This window comes from Mchenga conophoros, linkage group LG3, assembly GCF_057382185.1.
Source record: "Mchenga conophoros isolate Kocher_MC1m ecotype Shallow Benthic linkage group LG3, M_conophoros_male_GT1.1, whole genome shotgun sequence".
Taxonomy (NCBI): Eukaryota; Metazoa; Chordata; class Actinopteri; order Cichliformes; family Cichlidae; genus Mchenga; species Mchenga conophoros.
The window spans coordinates 20,146,797-20,171,426 of record NC_140528.1 but is presented as its reverse complement, the minus strand read 5'-3'; the positions used below and the strand labels follow the sequence as shown (position 1 = coordinate 20,171,426).

Below are 24,630 nucleotides of genomic sequence, written 5' to 3'. Positions count from 1 at the left end.
TTGAAATGTGTGTGCAGTGACACTGTTTAAAGATTTGGCCTAAATAATTCTGGAGTGAATGAACCTAAACATGATGACCGGACTAATGACACCATATCACCTGTGACACTCACACACGCACGTATGACTTTGCCAGTTTCAGCTGAAACAATTTCAGTGTTTCAAACCATGTTCCAGAGTTTTTAGTTCACCGTTCATGAGGTTTCAAGAAGAAAATGAAAGACAGATCTGAATGTTTGAAAGTGTTTTGGAAAAACTCTGTAAAGATTAGATGAACAATACTCAAAGGATAAATTCAACTGTTTTATTTTGTTAGATAAGTTGAAAAAAAAGTTAAACAAGCAAGTAAATAACGAAACAAGGTAAAACGAAGTAAGTTCAAAAAGTTAACAAGTAAATAACGAAACAAGGTTAAATGAGGTAAGAGCAAAAAGTTAACAAGTAAATAACGAAACAAGGTTAAATGAAGTAAGAGCAAAAAGTTAACAAGTAAATAACGAAACAAGGTTAAATGAGGTAAGAGCAAAAAGTTAACAAGTAAATAACGAAACAAGGTTAAATGAGGTAAGAGCAAAAAGTTAACAAGTAAATAACGAAACAAGGTTAAATGAGGTAAGAGCAAAAAGTTAACAAGTAAATAACGAAACAAGGCAGAGGAGAGAAAACCCCAACAATGCCCTCTGAGCAAGCACTAGGCGACAGTGGGGAGGAAAAACTGCCTTTAAACGGGCAGAAACCTCCGGCAGAACCAGGCTCAGGAGGGGGCAGTCAACTGCCGGGACTGGTTGGGGGGGTGAACAGAGGTGGAGCAAGACGAGGCTACATCAGTTGAAGAAGCAGTATTGTCCCTCTACCGGAAAAAGCTGAAGAATCTTTTCTTCTTTTTCATGGACTTTTCCACGAGCGCCTTTTTGTCCAGGATGAGGGTTCTCAACTCATCGATGGTTTCTGTGTTTTGCCTCTCTAGTTTCTTGCATGTTTGTTCCACCTGTTCTAATGTTGCTTGTGTTTCTTCAAGCTTTTCTTTGAGGTCTTTGGATGTTGCCTCCTGTGTCAGCTTTGCCTTCTGCAGGTCTGCATTTCTCACTTGATCTTCTTTGTGCGGGCCTTCTAGCTGCTCATTTCTTTTCTGGATATCGCGGAGCGTACACTGCAGGTCCTCATGCGTTTTGTCTTGTTTTTGCTTTTGCGCCTGCATTTCTGTGTTTTCCCGCTTCAAGTTGTTGAATTCCAACAATATCCCCTTAATGAGCTCTGAGTTGTTTTTGGCCATGTGATCAATCTTTTTCTGCATGTGTGAGCATCGTTTTTCTAGTGTTTCCTTTTCTCCCTCCAGCTCACTTGTTTTGACCTTCAGTTCATCACAGAATCCTTGCAACTTCTGATTTTTACTCTCAAAGTCCTTGATAATGCACTTTTCTTCTGGCAGTCTTTCTTTCTGTTGCTCTTTCTCTTGAAGGAGGTCTTTATTTTGGACCAATGTTTGTTCCAACTCTGCCTTCACCATTCTGTACTTTTCCTGCATGCCTTGGAGCTCGCGCTGCAGGTCTTTTTGCTTTGTGTCCTGTTGTTCCTTCTGTTGGAGGACTTCTTTATTTTTTTCTTCAGCTTCATCAAGCTTTCTTTGGAGTAGGTGATTCATTTGGTCCATGTATTGCAGATCCCACTCCATTTTATCAATCGTCGCTTTCCTGCCTTGAAGCTGCTCGGACATTTCTTTAACTTCAGCGCTCTTTTTCTTGTTTTCTTTGATGAGGGATACAATCTGCTCTCTGGCTTGAGCAAACTTGATCCCCCAGCCCTCATTAATAATGTTGATGTCGGGCTGGCGCTGTAGTGTTTCTTCCAGGTGTTTGTTTTGTGCTTCCATCTGTAAGCACTTCTTCTCCAGGTGACGTTTTTCTTCTTCAATTTGTCGAATTTTGTTCTGGAGATGGTTGTTTTCATTCCTACTCTCCTGTAATGCCCTTTGGATGGATAAGAGGCCATTTGGAGAAATTGGCCGGCCACGCGTGGAAGGAGAGGCGGCGAAATCTTTTTGTCTCGGTTGCCGTAATCTTGGATACATGTTGGCGTTTGTATCCGATGACTCTGAGAGGTTTCCAAATTTTTCTGTAGTCAACGTTTGAAGGCTGCAAACACAAAGGCTGCGAAGAAACGAACTGAAAATTGCTGTTTCTCACCCCTATTTATAGAAAAACTTCAAAGGATCCTTGTGACATCCTTGTGACATCCTTGTGACATCATCACTCCTAAGCCAATCAGATTGTCACATGCACTGCAAAAACTCAAAATCTTACCAAGTAGGTTGTAGAGACAAAACCTGCAGCTCAGAATCAGCGCAAGAAGACGTAATCGCAGCGCGGACCGGACGCATCAGGATCGCTAAGCTCCGACAGCGTGTCCGTCTACGAGCCGTCGGGTGAGAAAGCTGAGAAAGACAAAGTTGATTCTGATGCGTCGGGTCCGTTCTGTGTTTACGTCTTTGTGTGGAATCAGTGTACCTGCTCTCATTTACACGGATTCGCATTTGCGACCAAATTGGTTGCACTCTAGAGCCCTGTTACTTGATGAAAGTTGGTTTTGCAGAGTTAATCTTGCAGCTCAGCCACAGCATAGCCCTCAGCAACCAAGAGCATGCTAGCGGGCCGTTGTTATTATGTTATTACTGTGCTTTTCGGAAAATAAGGCACTCTAAAAATCAGTCCTTTGATTTTTCTGGAAATCGACAGTGCTCCTTATAATCCGGTTTGCCTTATGTCTCTACCAGCTTTGCACATCTACAGACTGAAATCTTTGCCCATTCTTCTTTGCAAAACAGCTCCAGCTCAGTCAGATTAGATGGGCAGCGTTTGTGAACAGCAGTTTTCAGATTTTGCCACAGATTCTTGATTGGATTTAGATCTGGACTTTGACTGGGCCATTCTAACACATGGATATGTTTGCTTTTAAACCACTCCATTGTTGCCCTGGCTTTATGTTTAGGGTCGTTGACCTGCTGGAAGGTGAACCTCCGCCCCAGTCTCAAGTCTTTTGCAGACTCCAAGAGGTTTTCTTCCAAGATCGCCCTGTATTTGGCTCCATCCATCTTCCCATCAACTCTGACCAGCTTCCCTGTCCCTGCTGAAGAGAAGCCCCCCCAGAGCATGATGCTGCCACCACCATATTTGACAGTGGGGCTGGTGTGTTCAGAGTCATGTGCAGTGTTAGTTTTCCACACAGAGCATTTTGCATTTTGGTCTCATCTGACCAGAGCAGCTTCTTCCACATGTTTGCTGTGTCCCCCACATGGCTTGTGGCAAACTGCAAACGGGACTTCTTATGGTTTCTGTTAACAATGGCTTTCTTCTTGCCACTCTTCCATAAAGGCCAACTTTGTGCAGTGCACGACTAATAGTTGTCCTATGGACAGATTCCCCCACCTGAGCTGTAGATCTCTGCAGCTCGTCCAGAGTCACCATGGGCCTCTCGGCTGCATTTCTGATCAGCGCTCTCCTTGTTCGGCCTGTGAGTTTAGGTGGACGGCCTTGTCTTGGTAGGTTTACAGTTGTGCCATACTCCTTCCATTTCTGAATGATCGCTTGAACAGTGCTCCGTGGGACGTTGTTTCTTTTTGTAGCCTAAGCCTGCTTTAAATTTCTCAGTAACTTTATCCCTGACCTGTCTGCTGTGTTCTTTGGACTTCATGGTGTTGTTGCTCCCAATATTCTCTTAGACAACCTCTGAGGCGTCACAGAGCAGCTGTATTTGTACTGACATTAGATTACACACAGGTGCACTATGTTTAATCATTAGCACTCATCAGGCAACGTCTATGGGCAACTGACTGCACTCAGACCAAAGGGGGCTGAACACACACCCCACTTTGCAGTTATTTATTTGTAAAAAATGTTTGGAATCATGTCTGATTGTCGTTCCACTTCTCACGTGTTCACCACTTTGTGTTGGTCTTTCACGTGGAATTCCAATAAAATTGATTCATGTTTGTGGCTGTAATGTGACAAAATGGGGAAAAGTTCAAGGGGGCCGAATACTTTTGCAAGCCACTGTATGAATCCTGGTTGTGTTTACTGATTTGGAAACGATTTTATGTGCACGGCGCTCGAAAATCTGTCAAATGTTTTAGTACGACTTTGCTAAGCTACGAAGCCGCACCGCTTGATGGATTGTTGGAGCATTACGGCTATCGTAGGCAGGAGCCTCGCGGAGTGATACGTACTGTGCTTCAACATAATATTACTGTATTGTGTGTTTAACCTCTTAAGTTTTGTGGATATTATACATGGTTGTGCTGAGGATATGTCGGCCAGTTTCCACTGGAAATGCCTTTTGGTTAAACTGTCAGCGAGGAATTTGCATTTGCACTGTTACATTTTTATATAAGTTTAATGCACATGAAAAGCAGCTGCTTATTTAAGTGAAAATACATTGATTGTTGATTTTTTTTTGCACAAATGAAGTGGAGTTGTAAAGTATTTTGTCTCGTGTCAGTTATATCGTTATCGCACATTTTCAAATTTATATCGTGATGAATATTTTTGGCCATATCGCCCTGCTCTACTTCTACAACACGCCTTGTGTAGATGAGTTAGTGAGGCAAACTGATCAGCTGTCTTATTGTGTCTGTTGAGTGTTTGGTTTTGTGAACGGCCTCTTTAATGCACGAGGGTGTGACCATCCACATCCTTGTATCTGTCCACTGTCAGCCATTCATTTTGTGCAAATCTGGTCAAGTCTTCCAAGTGTGCGTGTTTTTTTTCCTTCTGACCAGATGCAGCTTTCTGCAACATCACTTTAATGTCCTTATACTGATCACCACACTGTGTGTGTGCGCTAAAACAGCAATCATTTCACTGCTCCTTTGTAGTGACAGGTTACAAAACGTCATTAGATGCTGCGTGGCTGTACAAGATAGACTTTGGTTAGGAACAACTCTCTGAGGCCTTTACTGTGAAACAGAACGCTGTCTTATCCGGCTAACTTCAAGGTTTAATGTGGGATTTTTTTGTAATCCAAGACATAATGCCAGGTCAACTCATGCTTTGAACCTAATCTGCTCCAGAGCAAATCATGTTCCAAATGAGAGATCAACAGGTAGAAAATCACAACCTACTAACCAGTAAGACCGAAAAAGAACAAAATAAATAAAATCCCCGATCCTGGAAGGTCCCTCAGACCGCTGTGTGCAGAGAGTAGGAGTGTAAAATCTTTCAGCAGAGTCTGATGTCTTTGTCTTTCCATGATGAGCAACAATAATGAACATAGATTCTCTACAACAACTTTATTGTTTTGGAAGTATTAATATATGATCCCAAAACTTCTACATTTAACCTTTTAATCAGACCAGCAAAAATCTAGTATTGAATCTTAGCACAGTCATAAAAAACTATTTGCTAAAAGCATTTTTGCAGCTGAATATTTTAAATTACAGTTAGGATCACTGGTTGGCTGTTTCACCTGTAAGACTTTAAAATAACATGCTAAGGTTTAATAGTCTATAAGGAATACACTCTGAGGCCTGGGCAGTGTTGTGCTAATGAGAGAAGGTTTGTGTGTGCAGTGAAACAGTAATTTTTTTATCTCAAAATTTATTGATATGTTTGATCCTTTCTGAGCTGCGTTAATGAAGCAGTCATTAGAGCACCATGTCCGCTAGAATAGTTCTGTAGTTTGATGCTTGAGTCGTTGCAGACTTGTTGAAACTCCCTCACCCGTCAAAGCAGCGTCTTTGTTATTCGAGTCCAGCAGATGGCAGTGTTTCACTGTCTGACGGCTGTCTGAAGCTTCAGCTGGATTATCCGTTTAAATGAGATCGTTTTATAAAACTTACAACAACAGGCCTGAACCTGCTCAGCTCCAAAGAGCTGGCTAAACGATGGGGCATGTTCAGAATCTTCCTGAAGTTTAACAATTTCCCAAAAAGCTACACAAAGTGAATTTTCATATAAGACAAGAAGGAAAGAACAGGGTGTGACGTGGAAGGGGCCCTCTGGCAAACAAATTACTGCTTTTATTAAGTTACAAAACTCGCAGTCTTGTTCACGAGTGATCAGAGAAGGGAACAGGAGATGGACAGATGGATTGGTGCTGCGGCTGCAGACTCTTCACCAGTCCCTCTTTACCAGTCGATTTACGTCCTTACCCTCAACGGGACTGAACGGACTCACGCGTAGGCTCTGAGTAGGGAACAATAAAGGTTTTTTATTTACAGAAGCACCAGGTGATCTATTTACACAGTGGGGAAAAGACGGGTTCCGGGAATCCACACACGAACAGGAGGGGGGAAAGACACTTGCAGTCCACACACGCTCCAAAGTCCTCACTCCATCCACGCTCCACGCTCCTCTTCACACTCCACAAGAAACACAAAAGCTCGCTCCAATCCTCACACACTTGATCGCTCAGGTAACACAGGGGCAGGTCCAGGGAAATCTATTCACAGAGATGCAAAAGGTTTCCTAGGTAGAGTTTCCTATCTATCTGTATTTTTACTTTAATAGTTAAGCACGATTAACATTTAGGAAACAAAAATAAACAAGTTAATAAATGAAATGAAATAATACTGATTTATATATTCACTCTGTTTACTTTTTCGATATAGAAATACAATGAAGACTTCCATGTTCCTGCTGGTGGCGCTCTCTGGCACTGTGCTCTGCATGACTAACGGACGTGTTCAGAAAACCAGCAGATCATCAACATGATCCCACAAGGGGGATGTGATGATCTGATAGCAAACAGAGATAATAATGGTAACTGTAAGCGCAAGAATACCTTTATCATTGGTGACTTTAATCAAGTTAGAACAATTTGTGATCCAAGCAATTGTATCAATGCAAATAGAAATCTTTATAAAAGCCCCACAGACGTGCACATTCTGTATTGTAAACTGCTGGGACAAACAACGATACCCATTGTACATCCAGATACAGATGAAAAGGCGTATTGTAATTGCATGTGATAAAATCAATACTTTCCTTCAGCCTGTGCACTTTGAATGTTGCTCTTGAGTTGAGAGATGCTGTAAGCTTGCTGCCATCTTTAAACATCACTTCATGATGCTGGTTTAGATGCTTTATAAGACTTTGTTACGTTTCTTAAACAGTGATGAAAATAATAAAGAGGAAATATGAGAGAAGTGATTTTCAGTGAATGTTGAAAAAAATCCCACAACAACAAAAACGATGGCAACATTGCTACACTTTGCTTTCTTAGCTTGCATATTGTACATTTTCACAGTTGTTTCTGATTGGCTCCATCTTCTCTCGTTGTCACAGCTGTTGCTCAACTTTCAGCACTCATTCAATTAAAAAAACAACAAACAAAAAAACCAAGCTGCTGCTGGTAAGGTTGGCATTCTTGCAAGACTCAGTAACACAAAACAAATAAAAAAATGCACATCCCATGTTTATCCCATGTGATTCCAGGCTGAGTTTATGCATTTATGCTTATTTGTTTATAAAATATTATAAGCTGGTCTGAGGTCATTTGTTACTAAAGAAAAACAAACAAACACTGTCATTATTTAATCCACTAAAACTAAGACACAATGCAGAAGCAGTGTGTGAAAACTAAGTGCACCTTCACTGGTGTAGCATCTGCCTTAGAAACAATGAAGTCAAATGAAACTGTTGAATCATCTCTATGTGCTAAAGGCTCATTTTAATGCAGCATTAATCACGTTGCTTTAACAGTGCTGCATTTTAATAATGTTTATCACGTTCTTTGTAGATTTTAATTATCACCATCGTCGCTGTGAGAACATGTCTGGTTGGAGCAGGCGGCACTCAGGGATCATGTTGTGTGGAAGAAGAGTCATGTGATTGTTTTTTTAAAGATTTTTTCTATGAGTGCACAGAGTGTGAAACAGAAAGATAGGATCGACAGAGAAAGCTGATCATGTCTGTTGTGACACCTGCAATCTCTGACTAGAGTTTTAGGTTTTGTCAGGCAGCTAACACAAAGAAAGCCTGGCTTCATTGTACAAATACAACTTACATATACAACACATGACATATTACACAGAGTCATTATTTATTCAACAAAAACTAAGCCAGATGCAGTTTTTGGATTTTATTTCAAAATGTTCTTATTCTGATTGTTTACTTAATATATTTAGACACATTTGGTTTATTTCTATAAAAATGATATTTTACACAAAACTTCAAACAGCTGCCTGCAAACATGGCTCTTTATTGTAAAGCCAGGTATGAACAACAACCTGCAGCTGCATGCTGTTGTGCTCATTGGTGTCACATTAGGTTCTGAACCACAAACAGAGAAGTTTCTTAGAACTGCTGGGCTAGTGATGTAGGTGTTGATGCAAATGATGGCTTAGGGTGGTGCTACGACAGTGTATAAAAACTGAAGCTCCCAGAGCCAAGTGTTATTTGTTCTTCCGTAACTGAGGTGAACTATAACCTGCTCAGGTAGAATTTAATAACAGCGTGTCTGAACTGCTCGTCTCCAGGCTTCACGTCTCATTCTGTAAGAACTTGTTGTTTTTTTATGAACTTTTTAGAAACAACAGACTTTTGTATACTTCCAAGAAAGAGGGAGAACTGACTCTTCTGCCACACTCACGTTCATCTTTATCTGTCATCAGTTCAGATAAAAGCATCACTGATTATTCTGAACACTGTTTTAAAGCTTCTGCGTCACTCTGATTTCTTCTTAAAGTTGGCAGACAGGATTGTGAAGAAGGACATAGTGGATCCCCCCTTTTAATGAGCATATTATCTGTGAACACTGAATACAAACAACCTAAATGCTCATTAAAGAAGCAGGTTGGCTCATAAAGTGCTCTGTACTTGTTTTATGCAAGTGCTGTTTCTGGAAACAACCACCATCTGTAATCAACACAGGACTTATTGAGCTGTCAGGTGTGCAGACAACATGGCACATTTTGGGAACACCTATAGTTGATGTCTTAATTATGAAAATAGCTACTATGTAGTTGATGCTTCCTGTTCTGCCAGAGCAGGTGCAGCCTTTGTGGAAGTGGGTTCCACTGGACCAGCGTCTGTGAATGATCCATTGTGGGTGATTTTTTTTTTTTTGACCTTACATCTGTGTGTAAGGACCAACCACAACCATCTAAAATCTTTGCATGTTATTTTATCTTCTGTGTAAGAAGTACACAGCATACCCTGATGATCAGCTTCAAGGGTTCTCAGTGTAGGATGCATACAGTATGTCATGCTGAAATATAGAGCACTTACAATAGAACCCACTAGAAACCAATTATTTTAGCCTGGTTCCTTAAATCTATGGCATTTTTCCCATGCTGACTGATATGCTGCTCAGTGTCTTTTGCTGTCTGTCATGATCCTGGGCCATGTTGGCCCAGCATTCTTAGTTTTCATATGTTTTGTGTGTTGTTCTTTATTTATGCCATGGTTTCTGTTAAGATGTTCCTTATTTGATTACCTCCTGTGTGCCCCTCTGTTTATCTGTGAGCCCTCGTTTCCCCTCCTTGAGTTTTATTCCATGTTTTCCCAGCCCGTTATGTCCGTGCTCTCCCCGTGCTGTCTCTCCTCCTCTCTGAACCTCCGTGTACTTCCTGTTTTACTTTGACAGTCTCCCGTCAGTGTTGCGTTCACTCCTGCCGTGTCTTGTTATGATTATCAGTGTCACCTGTGTTCCCCGTGTGCTCCCACTTCCCTCGTTAACCCTCTGTGTATTTATGTCTGCGTCTCCCTCAGTTCTGTGTCGCGTTCTCCCTCATTCATGGCCGTGTGTTTCTCTGTGTATTACGTTATAGTTTCCTCGTTTAGGTTGTATGGTTTCTCTCTCCAGCAATAAAGCTGTGTTTTGAGTTCATTCCTGCCTCCGTGAGCTTGCGTTTGGGTCCTCATCCTGCCTGCACACAGCCGCAACCATGACAGTCTGCTTTTAAATCAGATGTCACTCTGAACATAAACACAAGCCACAGCAGCCCAGCTGTCTTAGCTGAGTACAAGGATACATTTACTCTCTTTGTGTAAAATATTGTGATGATTTTACATTATATTAGGCAGGCAGCTGCCCAAATTAAACCGTGACTATTAGCAGTTTGGTTATTTTGAACGCCTCGGCTGGAAAAAATTCAAAATGGTTTGTAAGGTTGGCCACAGCTTTGTATGTAAAGGGGAGTTAGAAGATTGCTTCATATTTTAAGATTGATTAAGATTAATTAATATTTTTAATTGTTTTATTTTACATCTCACCTTTTACACTGCATTGAGTTGCTGCCATGTGATTGGCTGAGTGTACATCGTTCTTTGTTTCAAAATGGACTTAATGCTTGGTTGAACAGTTGTGATGTTTATCTCCTTTAGATTTATTTTTTATTGTCATGATGAAAAATGGTTTGTTGGTTCATACCTATGAAGTTACAGTGTTTCTGAAAAGCCTAAAAAGATGAATTGTTACCATAGTAAACTTCAAAACAGACTTTATTATATGATATAGTTATAAAATTGGATAAAAACTGACTTCAGCATAATATAAAATAATGTGTTGTCACTATGTATGCATTGGTCAACTTTCAGATCTATGAAGTTCAGCTCCCCCAGCTGTGTCTCCCTTCTGTGGCCCATTCCCTCATTACTACCCTGTGTATTTAAGCCCTGTGTTTTCCCACGCTTGGTGTCGCGTCGTACCCTCAGACCCTGCCTGTGTGTTCCTGCTTGGTTTCATGGTTTGGTTTCTGTTTTTGTTTCATGCCAGCAATAAAAGCTGTGGTTTTAGTTACATTTCGTCTCGGAGTCCTGCATTTGGATCCACATTTCCACCTGCCCGCACTCAGAGCCCTGACATCAGCATAATATAAAATAATGTGTTTTCCCGATACCTGATTTTTAGCACTATGTATGCATTGGTCAACTTTCAGATCTATGAAGTTCAGCTCAGTTATCTATGTTTTCATTTTTAGTTTTGTCGAGGAGGGAAATTATTTTACTGCTATTGTTAAATAATTGTTATTGCATTAATAATATAATTTGCAGCATGGATATTGCATTCTAAGGTTTAGACAGTGTCTCTTTCAGAAAGACTGAGTTGCAGGCTGACAGGAAGTTGTATGCAGAAAGAAGCAGGAAGTTATTTTGAGCCGCAGGCTAAGACGAGGCTTTAACAATGTAACAGATAGCTTTATCATTTTATATTAAGGTTTTAGTAGAGGTTCTTGATTAAAACATTTATTTAGTAGAAGACATACACATAGTCTCAGTGAGCTTCTGGTCTGGTAAAAGGTCAGAAGTGTAAGAGGTGACACAAAGAGCATGTGAGGTCAACACACACACACACACACACACTTTAAATTAGATTTATTTAGAGGAGAGGTTAGTTATGTTTGGCTGTAACTGCAAAATTGTCTTGGTAAAAGAGGAACCGTTTCTTGGTGTCTCGGCAAGAAAGAGGAACAAGACAAGAACTGAAAGGTAGACAGGAAGGGCTAGCCATGAAAATAGAAGATGATTTTCTAGGTGAAAAGTCATGATGTTGATCTGATCTATGTATAGAATGTATCTGTGACGTATGAAGGGGCGTCAGTAAATAAACCCTGATGCTATAAAATATCTGTTCATGCTTTGATTAAGTCGAAGACTACTTCCTGTCTGCGTACAGAGTTCTCTTCCCACGCGTGTATTCATTAAAATCATCGTTTGACTTTACCCGGCCGGATCGGTGTGGTTATTCTTCGATCACCTCTTGTACCCTTCCTCAATATTGAATCTTAACATTTGGGGGCTTCGTCCGGTTATTGAGGAGGGAGAGTTGGAGGTTTGGACGGAGAAATCCGGGGTCTTGGGTGGTCTGACGGGCAGACGTGAATTCCAGTGGTCTAAGTGAGTGGGCATAAGCCGGCTTATCCAAAAGGTAAGGCACTACCTGTTGAATTATTTCCAAAGTGTGCCAAATTGGACATGATAAAATTTAAGTCTACTCACTGAAATTACTGGTGGATGTCTGTTTTGATTTTGATGAAAATTTCATGAGTTGAAACAGTTAGAGTTCTGCTAAGAAGAAATGAAAGCAGTAAAGTCTGCTAAAGCAGTTTGAGTCTGCCAGGAAAAAGTTTAAATATTGGGTTGAAGTCCCAAAGAAATTGAGTTAGAGTCTCAAGTAGTTTGGTAGGGAATTGGTTATTGTGTTGGTTAGAGTCCAAATTTGGTCATAAGAGTGGACCTGAGCGGTCATTTTGTGAGTTGGAGTCTCCATTTGACCACTAGGTTGCACCTACTTCAGTTATACACTTGTTTCGGGTGTTGATTGTTGTTTCAAAGTATTATAAATTATTCTAGAACGGCAGTTCGAGTCTGCTAGGAAGCGCAGTTCTCGGAGGTAACGCTCCCTCCCGGCCAAGGACGCTTGGCCCTGACCTATCGCGAATAGGGTTAGTACGGTTGGCAACCGGGGAGAACTTGGGAACCTCCAAAATAGCTAGGAGTTAGAGTCTCCTTACCGTTTGCAACGGTATCTGCGCTTTTTTGGCCAGCAGAAGTGGTCTTCGGGCGTGTAACTTTAACTTAACACTTCGGGGTAAGCCTTGGCTGTGAAATGCCAAAAATAGAGCTTCAGGCAAAGTTTGGGTTGGTTGACGCTTTTAAATTGAGTTAGGGATTTTAGAAATGAGGCCAGAAACAGTTAAAGTCTTGATACTGGTTAATTGATCGCAAAAAACGGTTATGTTAAATTTGTCGAAATTCGATAGGTGTTAAAAGGTTTAAAATCTGTGCAGTTGTAAATATAAGACGTCTCTGTATTAAAAAAGATCTCTGTGGGTCGAGTCAGCAATGCACTGACTGCCTGCTGCTATTCTTAGATGAAGAGTGTGTGTGCATGCAAATGAGGCAGCTGATGCAGAGCGCATGAGAGGACTATGCTTTCGGTTTTGTGTGTCATTCAGCTCTATAACTATTGTTTGCAAATGTGGATAAATGTCTGCAGTTAAAATGCTGGCTTAGTAAATAACAACATTGTAAACATATGAATGGTGACAGCGTTTAAAAATAGAATATAAGAATTGTTTGTGTTTAAAACCAACGTTTAGGTAAAGAAGATTTAAGGTGGATTTGAAGGCATAAACAAAAAATAAAAGGGTTACAGTCTGCAAGGGTTGTTAATTCATGAGCTGACTGGATGCAGAGTAAGTGGAGTGGTCATCCTGAGAGGATTGAATGATGCTCTAACTCTGTGGTCAAGTCAGACATAGGCTTTAAGCAACCATGAGCCACTAATAAGCGTGACAAATTAATGAGTATGTGTAAATTGAACTTGTTAAATAGTTTTGATAGGAGTAACTCAATGAGCACGCAATAAAGTGGACTTTTTAGGGGCAGTTTATCACTGACACCATAAAAAGCAACTTAATTAGTAGTTCAATAACAAATTGTAAAGATAACCTTTGTTATTTGATAAGAGAGAGAAAATTCAGGTTACATATAGTGAATAAATAAGGAAATGTTAATCTCTGCGTCATTCCACACTGAAATTTCAATTGTAGGGGATCATTTGGAGGTGAATTGTGTAGGACACGGGGAGACAGAAGAATCTCCCCATGAGTTTTCAGTGTGCATAGAGATTGAGGAGGCTGAACTGGAAGCCTGCCTGGGTCGTTGTTTTTGTTTATTTGAGGGTCTGCTGGAAGTTTGTGAAAACGACCACCTTGATATGTGGGAGCCTTCTCGGGCAGCGATTTTTTTGTTAAACCTGTGGCAGGCTGTGCAACATGGAGAAAGTTTTGACATAATGTCATAAAGGTGATTTCTTGGTTTTAGATTTATTAGTACGGGATGCTTGAGGGTGTGTTGCTGTAAAGTATATAAGGGACGCGCAGCGCCGTTAATGGGTTTAAAATAAATGAAAAAACACTAATCCGAGGAACTATTGGAGAGGTAAGTATACGGAGATGAGCGCGTTGCGCATAAGGGTTGCTGGTGTCATATATTAACACTTTGAGGGCGAATAATTTTGATTGAGTGTCAACGCTTGAGAACGCGAGGACAGCGTCTAAAGGGCTGGGTTAAACTTTGTGTATCACCGAGCAGGGGAAGAGGAGCCAGTGGTTGCGAGAACAGCGAGACGAAGACTGAAACTGAAAGTTAAGCGTGTCTGGGTGACCTAGACCAAGAAGGTGGAGTCGACCAACGCCATTGGAAGAGGTAAGTCTGTGTTTCAGAGAATGGCTGACAGCTCGGGTGCGACACCTAGTAGGAAAAGGGGATGCAAACCTCTGAAGGATCAGTTCGAACAGCTTAAGAAAGCTGTTCGCTTGGCTTCCCCTGGAGTATCAAAATCAGCAGAGAAAGAGTGCCAAGCGATGGAGGTTGAGGTAAGTAAACCTATTATATCCCAACAGAAAGGGCTGGGTGATAAAATACCTCTGAGCTTGGTGTTAAAAACTGAAGGAGAAGTGTATGGACAAATGCATGAGGCCCTACGTGCGTCCATAGAGGCATTAACGGCATTGGAGGTTATAAAGCAGAGAGTAATGCAGGGAGGGCCAGAAGAGGAGAATGAAGACCGTGCGACGTCATCAGAAGAAGACGATGAGGAGGACGAAGATGGAGGAGCTGAACCCCAACCAAGTACAAGCCTAATTTTGAGGAAAAGAAGTGTGAAGAGAGACCAAGCACAGAGACAGCCCATATTTAAGAGCTCAAAGGGGAAAGGAAAGTTGAGGAAGAGTAGAAGAGTGAGTTTTGAACAAGGAGCTCCTGACCCTGGTTTAAGTCTGCCTCTAATAGCAGGTCCAAAGAACGAACCAGTTTATCGCGCCTATAAGGTGAGAGATTTGGAAGCATTGGTTAAACAACTTCCACCAATAACCAAGGGAGAACATTGGGAAGGAGAAGAATTAGCGCTGGGCGACTTTCGCACTTTGGCCGGACGTTGTATGCTGGGTGGTGGGTTAGCAGATGTAGAGCAGATAGCTCAAACAACCAGATATGCAAATGACCTGAAATATCATGAGGTGCAGAGTGACTTAGCAGATGCAGTTCGGGAGAAGGACCCAACTCCTAACTTTGGAGCCATTCCAAAAATTATTTGGGATCCCAAAAAGAAACCCAGAGAGTGTTTAGCTAAAGCAAAGGAACAATGGTTGTTAGAAACAGGAATACATCCGGGGAAGGAGGGTGAAAGTAGAGCGTGGTTTCGTTCGGCAGTGCTGGCAGGGCTGCCCAACCAGGTTGCAGTTGACTTGGAAAAGAACCCAGATTTTGCCGTTGCAGACTCGGTGCAGTGGGAGAGACATGTGACCCACAGACTTCAGCAGGAACAGGATTTGACGAACAAACAAAAGAAAGAGTTAGATGAAGCACAGGCGCAGCTGCTTAGGCTGCAGCTGGGTGAGGCTCGCGAAAAATATAATGCGAAGAAAAAGAACCGAAAGAACTAAATAAGACTATAATGGTGGCAAGGCCTCAGCCCGATCCTGTGCCTGACTGGCCAGATCAGGATCCGGGTCTCTACCCTGATGATCGTTGGCCCGCCAATGCACCAAGGCAGCGTCAACCCGTAGGGAATTGGGGGACCGGTGGACCGCAGAGAGGGCGTGGTGGATCCGTGAGGGGAGGACAAAGGGCTCGGAATCCGGGGAATCCTGGCAGAGTGTCTTGGACTGCGTGTCTGAGATGTGGAGCAGAAGGACACTGGGCCCGAGATTGCCCTGAACCGCCGCAGAACTATCAGGGGCGAGGCTATCAATCCCAGGCACGAGGAGGCCCAAGACAAAGAGCTGCTTACAGGGGAGCACATCAAGCTCCAAACCCGAATGCAGCACCAGCCCCCCAGTACCCAGTAGCCGACTGGGGCTGGGAGGGGGAGCAATACTGACGGAGCCCGGAGAAACCGAACAGGGTGGGAACGGCAGAACCCATGCTGTCGATGACCGTGGAAGGCACTGAATTGCCCTTCCTGGTGGATACTGGAGCAACATATTCAACATTGAAAGACACACCAGACAGTGCAACACTCTCCTGTCACACAGTTAATGTGGTAGGCTTTTCCGGGATTCCAATGACACTGCCATTGACAAATCCAGCATTGACACAGCTGGGAAAACAGACTTTGAAGCACCAATATGTGGTGTCCTCACAGGTGCCTGGAAAATCTCATGGGCAGGGACCTGCTTGTGAAACTGGGATCACCTTCAAAGACTCAATATCTAGTCCAGAACTCTGAACAACCCACTGCCGAAATCTACTGGGGGAGGCTAGTGGAAGTAGGCATTCTGAGACATTATCAGCTATGGAAACCCTGGATAATGAGCCTGGCCGTCTATTCCCCTCCGCGAGATCCTTTCCACGTTACACTCTTTTATGATAGGGAAGATAACGATATCTATCGGGAACAGTTCCAGTCTGATCTTGAGGGACAGACGTGGAATGTGCAAACACATAACATTTATGTTGGACCAGAAGGTGTGGCCGCGGCTGTGAAATTTACTGATGAACAACTGCCTTGGTACAATGTGGGAGAGGATTCAGCCCCTCACATTACATTGGCGGTCCACGAGGGTCATGGGCTAAGAGATCTGGGACCAATGGTCAAGCGGGCGCTGGACAACGCATGCTGGCAAGGCACCCAAATTCCAAACGTCTGGTATGCACCAAAATGTAAAATATATCGCATAACTTGTTTGTCCAACGATGCAGTGATCTTAGAACATAAAGAAATCTCCAGAATACATGGCAGGGAAAGAATGGATCATCCTGATGCAGTAGCTGAGCTCTCAAAATTGCCTGGTACTTTGTGGTCCGCAGGGCCCACAGATGTGGGTCTAGCTAATTGTTCGCCTGTCCTGTTCCGGCTGAAGTATGACATACCATTTAACAGACCATAATAGAAGCACAAAACTGAAGACCAAAAGTGGTTCACATGTATTGACCTAGCGAATGCATTCTTTTGTCTCCCACTGCACGAGTCACTCAGAGACATTTTCTCATTCACATACAGAGGCCGCAAATTTAGGTACACACGCCTACCACAAGGCTTTGCACTCTCACCAGGAATTTTTAATCAGGTGTTGAAAGAGGCATTGTCCCCATGTCAACTGCCAGGGGGCTGTACATTAATAGAGTATGTTGATGATCTTCTTATTGCAGCCCCGTCAGCAGCGGCCTGTACGGCAGCATCGCTCGTGGTGTTGAACAGATTGGCGGAGTGTGGCTTCAAAGTGAGCAAAGAAAAACTGCAGTTGGTCCGGCCAGAGGTAACATTCCTGGGCCGGGTGATCGTACACAGATCAGTGGGGTTAATGAACACACACAGAGACCAAATTCTGACACATCCAAAACCAAGAACTGTGAAGGAGTTGCTTTCCTTTCTTGGCTTGACAGGTTACAGCAGGCAGTTCATTCCGAACTATGCGGGTAAAACGGCCCCTTTAAGGGACTTGATCAAGAAAGTTGGTGTTCGAAATCTGAAGGCTGAATTGCCTTGGACGCCGGACACAGAGACAGCGTTCATTTCACTAAAATAGGATTTGTCAAGAGCCACAGATCTGGCCACACCTAACTATGATGAGGCATTTTATCTTGATGTTTCAGAAACAAAGGGAGTTGTGAATGGTGTGTTGTTTCAGAAAAAAGGGGGAGGTAGGGATGTACTTATGTATGTCAGCATAAGATTAAATTCAACAGAAGTAAGGCATCCCACATGCACACAACACGCAGCAGGAGTAGCAAAGATAATTCAGAAAACAGCACATATAGTGAGGGAACACCCACTGAAAGTGCTTACTACACACAGTGTAGTGGCCTATGTGAACTCACAGGCATTCACAATGACTCCACTGACGCAACAAAGGTTCAGCAAAATTTTAGAGGCGCCAAATCTGATATTCACACATGAAGGAATAAATATGGCAGACCTAATGGGGTCAGGAGAACCACATGACTGTATTAAGAAAGCCCAGGTTGAAGGAAAAATCGAGGGACAACAGTCGGCCCAGAGAGCTGAAGTGATAGCCCTAACTCGAGCCCTGAGGTTGGTTAAAAACATGAGAGTGAACATCTACACTGACTCAGCATATGCGTTTGGAGCAGCTCATGTGGAACTGGCTCAGTGGAAGAGAGCCGGGTTCAGAACGGCCATTAATGCACCCATCTGTCACAAAAAGGCCCTGGAGGACCCAGACGAGGTAAGTATTATAAAATGCAAAGGCCACTCACAAGCAGACAGTATGGTGGCAAGAGGAAATCAGAAAGCTGACGAAGCCGCAAAGGAAGCAGCGGGCTACAAAGGACAGAGACAACTGGTGCAGGTAACCCCAGAAGAGGAGGTTAGCACTAACAGCATGGAAGAAGTTAGACAGGCTCAGGAGGAGACATCCCCAGAGGAAAAGGGGGTGTGGGAAAACAAAGGAGCCTGGCAAGATGGCGGTTTGTGGAGGGGGCCAGATGGGCGTCCCGCTTTAACGGCCAAAATGGCGGAACAAAAGGTGAATGAGGCTCACGGGCTTGGTCACGTGGGAGTGAAACAGATGGAGAGAAATTTGTGCCGATGGTGGCATCCTGATTTGAGAAGGATGATACTGGAAAAGGCCAGAACGTGCCTAATTTGTGGGGCACACAACCCAAAGCCAGCAGTAAAACCTGAAGCTGGTAAGGTTCTCATGCCAGGAAGGCCAGGAGAAGAGGTCGTGATTGATTATACCGACATGATTGATACAGGCCCAGGTGGGGTGAGGTATTTGTTGGTGTGTGTGGATGTTTTGACTGGATGGCCCGAAGCATGGGCGACCAAATGTGAAGACGCGAAAAGCGTGATTAAGTGCTTAATCATTACATTCCAAGGCATGGGTTTCCCAAGAGAATTAGATCAGACAATGGTACTCACTTCAAGAATAAAGATTTGCAAGAGGTAGAGAGGATGAACCTAAATTTGAAAAACAAGTTGGCTAAAATTTGTGCAGACAGGGCTAAATTGGGTCGCAGCCCTGCCCATTGCTTTGATGACCATAAGATGTTTATGATGATGTTAACTTTGTATTTCAGGTGCAGTTATAACTATTTTATACATATTGCATTTTGTGCTTTAAAAGGAGTTGTGGCTCAAATTTGTCTCTGGAGGGTCATGAGCCTTTGGCTAGCGCTATGATTAGCCAATCTACTGTGAGGATAATATGAGTTCATGAAGGATTGCACACGCTTACAGACACAGAGTTAAGAAACACACATGACAGTATTGATTCCAGGCAAAAGGCCCTAAATTCATTTAGCTTTTAACTGAACTTAAAGAAGGACCAAAGAGGAAGGAAAGCATATATTTTGGTTAAGTCTGATACATTAGAATTAGAAGGTATTGTTACATTAAGGGAGCAAAATGAAATAAAAAGGTTATACCAAAACAGGTGATAACATAGGAAATGTGAGGTTTTAAAATGAAGTTAGTGTTAACACATAGGAGTTGTTTCAAGGCAGCATTTAGCTATGATGAAATGTATACAGGAGTAATTGCTTATATGCTTAAACTTAATTGATTGAAGTGGTTGTTTTCTTTTGGAGTAGATTAACTTGCAGCAGCGACAACTTGTGCATAGGATGTTGATGATCAGATAAGGGAAAGTAGAGCGAGCAACTGGACGTGAAACCAGCGCTTAAAAGAATTTTAAAGTGATGAGTAACGTTGAAGAGTATACATAAATACAAGTCAATAAGTTAAGAAGATAATTAGGATCAGGCTTTTAATTAAAGAGTCCCAGATAGGATAAGTTAGGGAGATGCAAGAAAAGGTGTTTTGTTTCCTTTGCAGAAGACTGATCTCGGCGACCACAGGAGGGGCGAGGATCCTGGAGATCTCGAGGTTCGAGACCACCAGAGGAGGGTCTGCGTGAGGACACAATGTATTGTGACCTCTGGTTTTCCAGAGGTCAAAAGGGGGAGTGTCGAGGAGGGAAATTATTTTACTGCTATTGTTAAATAATTGTTATTGCATTAATAATATAATTTGCAGCATGGATATTGCATTCTAAGGTTTAGACAGTGTCTCTTTCAGAAAGACTGAGTTGCAGGCTGACAGGAAGTTGTATGCAGAAAGAAGCAGGAAGTTATTTTGAGCCGCAGGCTAAGACGAGGCTTTAACAATGTAACAGATAGCTTTATCATTTTATATTAAGGTTTTAGTAGAGGTTCTTGATTAAAACATTTATTTAGTAGAAGACATACACATAGTCTCAGTGAGCTTCTGGTCTGGTAAAAGGTCAGAAGTGTAAGAGGTGACACAAAGAGCATGTGAGGTCAACACACACACACACACACACACTTTAAATTAGATTTATTTAGAGGAGAGGTTAGTTATGTTTGGCTGTAACTGCAAAATTGTCTTGGTAAAAGAGGAACCGTTTCTTGGTGTCTCGGCAAGAAAGAGGAACAAGACAAGAACTGAAAGGTAGACAGGAAGGGCTAGCCATGAAAATAGAAGATGATTTTCTAGGTGAAAAGTCATGATGTTGATCTGATCTATGTATAAAATGTATCTGTGACGTATGAAGGGGCGTCAGTAAATAAACCCTGATGCTATAAAATATCTGTTCATGCTTTGATTAAGTCGAAGACTACTTCCTGTCTGCGTACAGAGTTCTCTTCCCACGCGTGTATTCATTAAAATCATCGTTTGACTTTACCCGGCCGGATCGGTGTGGTTATTCTTCGATCACCTCTTGTACCCTTCCTCAATATTGAATCTTAACAGTTTCCATTTGCATTTAGATGCACGGCCGATTCTCTGATGTGTGATCTGTTTCTACCTGTGCTGATGCTAGCAGGACTAAAGCTGATCAAGCAGCAGTAAATATGTGAAGCAAGGCTGAAGGATACACTCATAAAATGAACAGAATCATAAGAATATAACAGCACGAGCACTGCAAATGCAACTAAACCATGTTGACATCAAATGGTATGTTATTTGAAATCTATATGAAATAATGACACATCTATGTTTTCCAATTTATTTTATCACCTCTACAAATGGATTTGACCTTTGCTGGAATGCTGAGGATGAATGTGTTGGTTTCCTTACAACTGTTGTCAAGTTTGTAGATATTCCTATTTGATATTTCTGTGTTACACAGCTTTTCAGTCATCTTAGCATCTACATGCTGTCTTCTAAACTTTTCATAAGGTGTTTCTTCAGGTCGGTGCTCGCTTGGTTGAAAATTGTTCACTTTGGAAAATCCGGAAGCAAAGAGCAGCACGAGCATCGTGCAGACAAACAGTGTCTTCATCGTCTCCTGGAGAAGAAAACACATGGACATTTTTCCACATTAAGAATTTGGCAGATACATCCTTTTGGATCCTGAAGCTCAGCAAGTCGTCTTTGTGAGCTGCAAACACACACGACAAGAGGACTGATAGACCTTTTTCTTTAAATGAAAGAAGTCGTTTTATTTATAGTTTTCTTTTTTATTTATTTATAATCATATATATTACTTTGTTCTCTGTTTATTTTTTATTTTTCAACTGTTAGGACGATTTCTAAATATCCTGAACAAGCCTGATCTGGACGGCTCCTGGAAGCAGATTCAGGCGTGATGATGTCATTTTCAAATGGAAAAAGAAGCTTTGAAAAGCTGAAGTAGTTTAAATGTTTAGATATTTAACCTTGTTGTATTACTTTATATTTTATATTCATCGTATTAAGACATCAAGATATTTGTTTTTGCCTTAAAATTTTGTGTTTTCATTTATACTTTTTGTTATTCTTTTTTTTAATTTTGTCATTTTGCCTTTTTTACTTGATGTGATTTGGATAAATATATATTTATATCTACAGATATATTGAGAGAGTTTTCCTCTGGGTTTCACAAGCCCATTTTATAGATAAAAGTCCAGGTCATAATAGATCCGGTTCATTAAGAACAAAGTTTAAATCCGATTTAATATAAAAGCCTTTCTGCACTCAGTTATTCTTTCCTGTCACATGTTTCAGTGTGCTCTGTAGTAACAGTGACACACTGCAAAATAAAAATAATAAGACACTCACCTTTTTTTCCTTTACTAATGATGATGATTAACCTGCAGTGGTTCAGGTATAAGTTGGTTGTCTGGAACAGCAGGTGATGAAGATGTGGTGAAGGGTCTGTGGTTCATGTATATAGTGGGTTCATTACATAACTGGATAGGCAACATCTGACAGTCAGTTTAAATAAGATCTTGTTGTATTTGAACACAAATCAGCAAAAACAGGTCTCTCACCGTGCAAATATACAGCTTACGTAAGTTTAGTGTGCTCACCGAATGCAGTGTTTAGTGTAGCAGCAGAATTATGACAGTTTATGGAGATGTTCAACGTGAGCCTGCTGCCCAGCTTTAAAAGGAAAATCATTTTAAATGATACATAATAAGTTCTTACCAAAAGAGGAATGCAGACGGAGATGAGCAGAGATCTCTTCTGCAGTTCAGATGCTGCTGTGAGTTCTAGTTCACTTCTGTCACAGAGGAACAAAGTGTGTTTGGATCTGGACACTTTGATTTTTATACTTCTGATCAGCACCACCTCAAATAATCCTTTGCATCCACACCTACATCACTGGCCCACCACTTCTAGGAAACTTTAACACTTCCCTGCTTGTGACTCAGAAAGATAATGCAAATATGATGACCACTGACCACAAGAACCTGCATGTAGATGCAGCCTGTTTTTCCACATCTGGCTTTAGAAAAAAAATTAATGCACAAACAAATAGATTTAAAATAAAAAGATGTGTTGGTATATTTTGACCTTTCAAATAAACTATTAACACTTCTTTTTCCCCTTTTTAAGTATAATTTTTGGCAAATAAAGTGAGTGTTTTGACCATTTGCAGTTAAAATGTTGAACAATCTTTTTATTTTTGTTTTACTACCAGTTGGTTGTAATAATTTCATATGAGGATTTAAATGGATGTATAACAAAACAAAGGATAAAAGTATATATAAAAGTATATTTAATGAAGCTGATCGAACAACAGTGCAATATGGCATGATGACAGTGTTTACAATTTTGGCAGGAGAACAAAAGATAAATATTATAAAATACAAGACATGAAAATCTCAGAGGTCAGGGGTCGGGGGCCCAGGAAGTCTGGCCCGCAGATTCCAGGTCTGACTTCGAGTACATAAAATATCATCTTTCTTGTGGGGAAGGAGCCTGAGTTAGAGCAGGAAGTTACACCATATTGATATTGTTGGGGTAGCCTCAATGCCAGTGTTGGACTCTCCAGTTTCCTTGAAGGAGGTTTGACTTTGTGCCATCGTTGGCTGGACTCTGTGCTCATTGATATCCCAGTATCAGTGAGTTAAGACACCATGCATTTATTTTCTGTGTGGCACACAACAAGAAAACAAGCCAAGAGAGAACACATCAGCCTCCAATGACAGTTTATTAAAAGGTTTATTGGAGGTTATTTGTTGTGTTATTGAACCTGTGTGCTAATGAAAGAGTGTCCTTAATAAACGTACTCCATAAGGAAGTGTGTTCACAAGTGCACAGAACACATTAGGGCACAGGTCAGTGATCGGTTTTACAATTGTATTGTCAGATCGATGGACACTTTCGGATACTTGGATATTCAGGTGATTAGAGGAGCAGAGATGATCAGCTGATCAGGATTTGGTGGTGTGTTGGATCAGGTGGTGGAGAGATACAGGACAGGCCTGACATACACAAACGTATAGTGAAGGTGCAGAGGCTCAGATCTGTGACATCGTCCCAGCTCAGTGTCCATATTTAGATGTAACAGTGCTATAGACTTTACCTGACAACTTGTATGAGTAATGTTTTCATCTCAGGCATGTCAATTTCATTTGTGAATATATTTTTAATACTTGTACAACAGATTTTTTTGAGTGTTAAATAGAAATTATATGCTGAAACTGAAGTGATGGGTCGCACTCTTTAGTTCACCCCTGCTCTCGAAACAATGTAGGTGGTCCAGTTAACATATTTACATTTTTTCATTTGCTGTTTCACTTGCAAAATATTTCCAGTGTGACATTTGATCAGGTCTTGTAAACCTTGTCGTTAACCAAGCAGTCACTCCCAGGCTGCTGTGCTGATCACCGGATCTTAACTTCATTGTCACAGTGCACTCAGAACAAAACAGCCATGCAGAGATATGAGTCACAGTGACATTAAAACTGATGAAGACCGTCGTCGTTAGAACCAGCAAACTGAATGAACTAAAAAAGATCATCTAAATTCAACTGGTCTAAAATATCAGGATCTCAGTGTTAAGTCCATATTTTTGAAGTAGAAGCTTTTACTGGTTTTACTTAAGAAAAAGAAATAATAAGGAATTGTTTTGGAATTTGTCCAGGTTAACAGATGAAATCATGTTCAGTGCTTTGTCCTGTCAGTAAACACAGATTCTTTATTTGCACTGAATGGGACAGCATATAATTTCACTGCTTTTGGCGTAATGACAATAAAAGATCGTTTCAAAGTCTGACCTGCAAAGCCCGTCCACCCAGTGTCCTCCTCAGTCATGCTGGTTGCATGATTGCTGTAGAAGTGCTAAACTACTGTGACCTGATTAATTGAACTGAGCTCACACTGCAATAACTAATCAGTGAGGTGGTAGTTTAAGTACTTCATTACCAAAATGTATAAATGAAGTACATCAGAAGATGTTGGGGAAGAAGGACTTCACCGGGTGGGCCT

The 24,630-nt window shown here is 41.6% G+C and overlaps 1 protein-coding gene across 4 annotated transcripts in view; it reads left to right on the top strand.

Moving 5' to 3' along the window:
• LOC146577602 (protein TANC1-like) overlaps nucleotides 1–24,630 on the top strand; it is a 136,423-nt gene that overhangs the window by 14,691 nt on the left and 97,102 nt on the right. The window contains exon 8 of one of the 4 annotated variants that reach the window (XM_085268315.1): nucleotides 14,034–20,611. The exons of 2 other annotated variants lie outside the window; for them this stretch is intronic. In XM_085268315.1, the coding sequence (XP_085124441.1) occupies nucleotides 14,034–14,078 (45 nt within the window). In that variant the 3' untranslated portion in view covers nucleotides 14,079–20,611. Of the gene's footprint in view, nucleotides 1–6,601; nucleotides 7,139–14,033; nucleotides 20,612–24,630 lie in introns of those variants that run through there. One more of the 4 variants, XM_085268313.1, reaches the window with a different exon arrangement.